General features: G+C 44.3%; 1 protein-coding gene across 1 annotated transcript in view; it reads right to left on the reverse strand.

The window, feature by feature from the left end:
* Positions 1-1,787, reverse strand: part of HEXB (hexosaminidase B (beta polypeptide)) — a gene marked incomplete at its 5' end in the record, with an annotated part of 16,620 nt that extends 14,833 nt beyond the window's left edge. Inside the window, 1 exon segment of the mRNA XM_010149905.1 lies at positions 1,727-1,787. Within this exon segment, the coding sequence (XP_010148207.1) occupies positions 1,727-1,787 (61 nt within the window).
* Between the last annotated feature and the right edge of the window lie 5 nt (positions 1,788-1,792).

Raw genomic sequence — 1,792 nt, forward strand, 5'->3', positions numbered from 1 at the left:
GGTGGTGGGTGGAGACAGACCCCATCATCTAATGAGCACATGTATGGGGGCAGTGAGTGTTCCTTTCTAGGTAAGAAACAGAACTTTGAAGACTACTTCAACCTCCACAGGTCCTTCTGTGGTAAACTGTAATTCAGTCAGGGATTTATTTCCAAGACAGTGAGCTTTTTCTTTCTGAACATACACCATACCTTAAATGAACACAGAGCAATGGGTTTTGCATGGGTATTTGGAGGGAGAAAGGCAGGTAGCTTGTACTTTGATTACATATCCAATACTCTTGCTATAGGATAGTCACTGGCTGATCCATATTATCTCTATTAAGAAAAGGAGCCAAACTGCTCAGTCCAGCAAGTGACTAACAACCGCTTATTTCAGCACTTGTTCCCTGAACAAGCTGTCCCATTAAAAGTAGAAAATTAAAGCCTTGCTGAAGCCTGGAGAGCCTAGCTTACTGCAGGAGGAAAAATCCATGTTATTTGTAATAGGAAACCTCTTCCCTAGCGCAGGGAGAAAAACTCGAGACTGTTCTAAAGAGTGCAAACTAAAGATCACATGATCTGACAGATTCCCTGAGAGAAGAGACGAACCAGCTTTGGTTAAAACCTGAAGTTCACAAACCAGTTCAAAGTTCAACTAGTAGTAAAGCAGTATAATAATCTGACTATAGCAGAAAAAAAATCAAAAGTATTAGCTAATTTTGCTGCTATACCTCATCTGCATAGAAATGGACGATAAACGTGTGCACAGAAGTACCTGGCTAAATGTACCAAAAAGACTGAGGAAACATAAAATCAGTACATTCTATCACTAGTCTGGTGGAATTAACCCCACTGCACATGTATGACTTCAGAGTAAAAGGATCTTTTTTTCTGTGGATCCAGATCCTGGGTACCAAACAACTGCCTTGCCTAGCACAGAAAGTTATCTCAAGACAGAACTAGATGAATCGAATATGTTGAACTGGGTGCTAACCCGCCCAGACAAAAAGCACTACCATCAACTCATCCTTATTTCTGCTAAGAAAGTTCTCCGGCTATGAGGACTTGTTTTTTGAGTACTTCTCCACTCTGGACTTCAGTCATAGCACTAAAGAAACAGAGCAGAAAAAAATCCTATTTATCCACCATAGTTTTAAGTCCTTTCTTGTATCTACTGATTGAAGTGGATTTATAATACTGGAAGACGAGTAACAAGAATTTCGATGAACACCACCTGTTCTTCCAGGAAAAACATGAATACCACGTACATAAGCCAGTGCACGCAGTTTCAATTCAAATGTAGTTATTTTTAAGGAGAGCAGAAGAATAAGCAAAGCCAGCCTTCACTCAACACCCTGCGCCGACAGAAAAGACGATGCCTTGACTACGCACAGATCTCGCCACGCATAACTGCGTACAGCGCAGCGGGATACCTCTGGTTCCCAATGACGGTTGCTAGAAAGGACAGGTAAACGAGTGGAATGCTTGCCAAACTGCAGAAATCCCAAGTTACGCTTTTAATCGGCTTTGTGATTCACTGTGGGCTGAGACTTCCCACCGAATAACGAGCAAGAATTATCCTCTGGTTGCCGTTGTTGTGAAACGTTTTCCATCGCCTCGATGATCCTATGATTTCCAGTTCCTCAAGAACTGACTTCGGCACCGGACACAGGTCTGGGAAACAGGCGCTGGGGATGCCGTGCAAGGAGAGAGGAAGGCGGCGGCCGTGCCCGCGCGGTACTCACAGGCCTCGCTGGAGGCGAGGTGGGGGTAGCTGTCACAGCCGGCGTCCCGGGACTCGATCACCACCT

The sequence above is a fragment of the Eurypyga helias genome, unplaced genomic scaffold, assembly GCF_000690775.1.
Source record: "Eurypyga helias isolate BGI_N326 unplaced genomic scaffold, ASM69077v1 scaffold28844, whole genome shotgun sequence".
Classification (NCBI taxonomy): Eukaryota; Metazoa; Chordata; class Aves; order Eurypygiformes; family Eurypygidae; genus Eurypyga; species Eurypyga helias.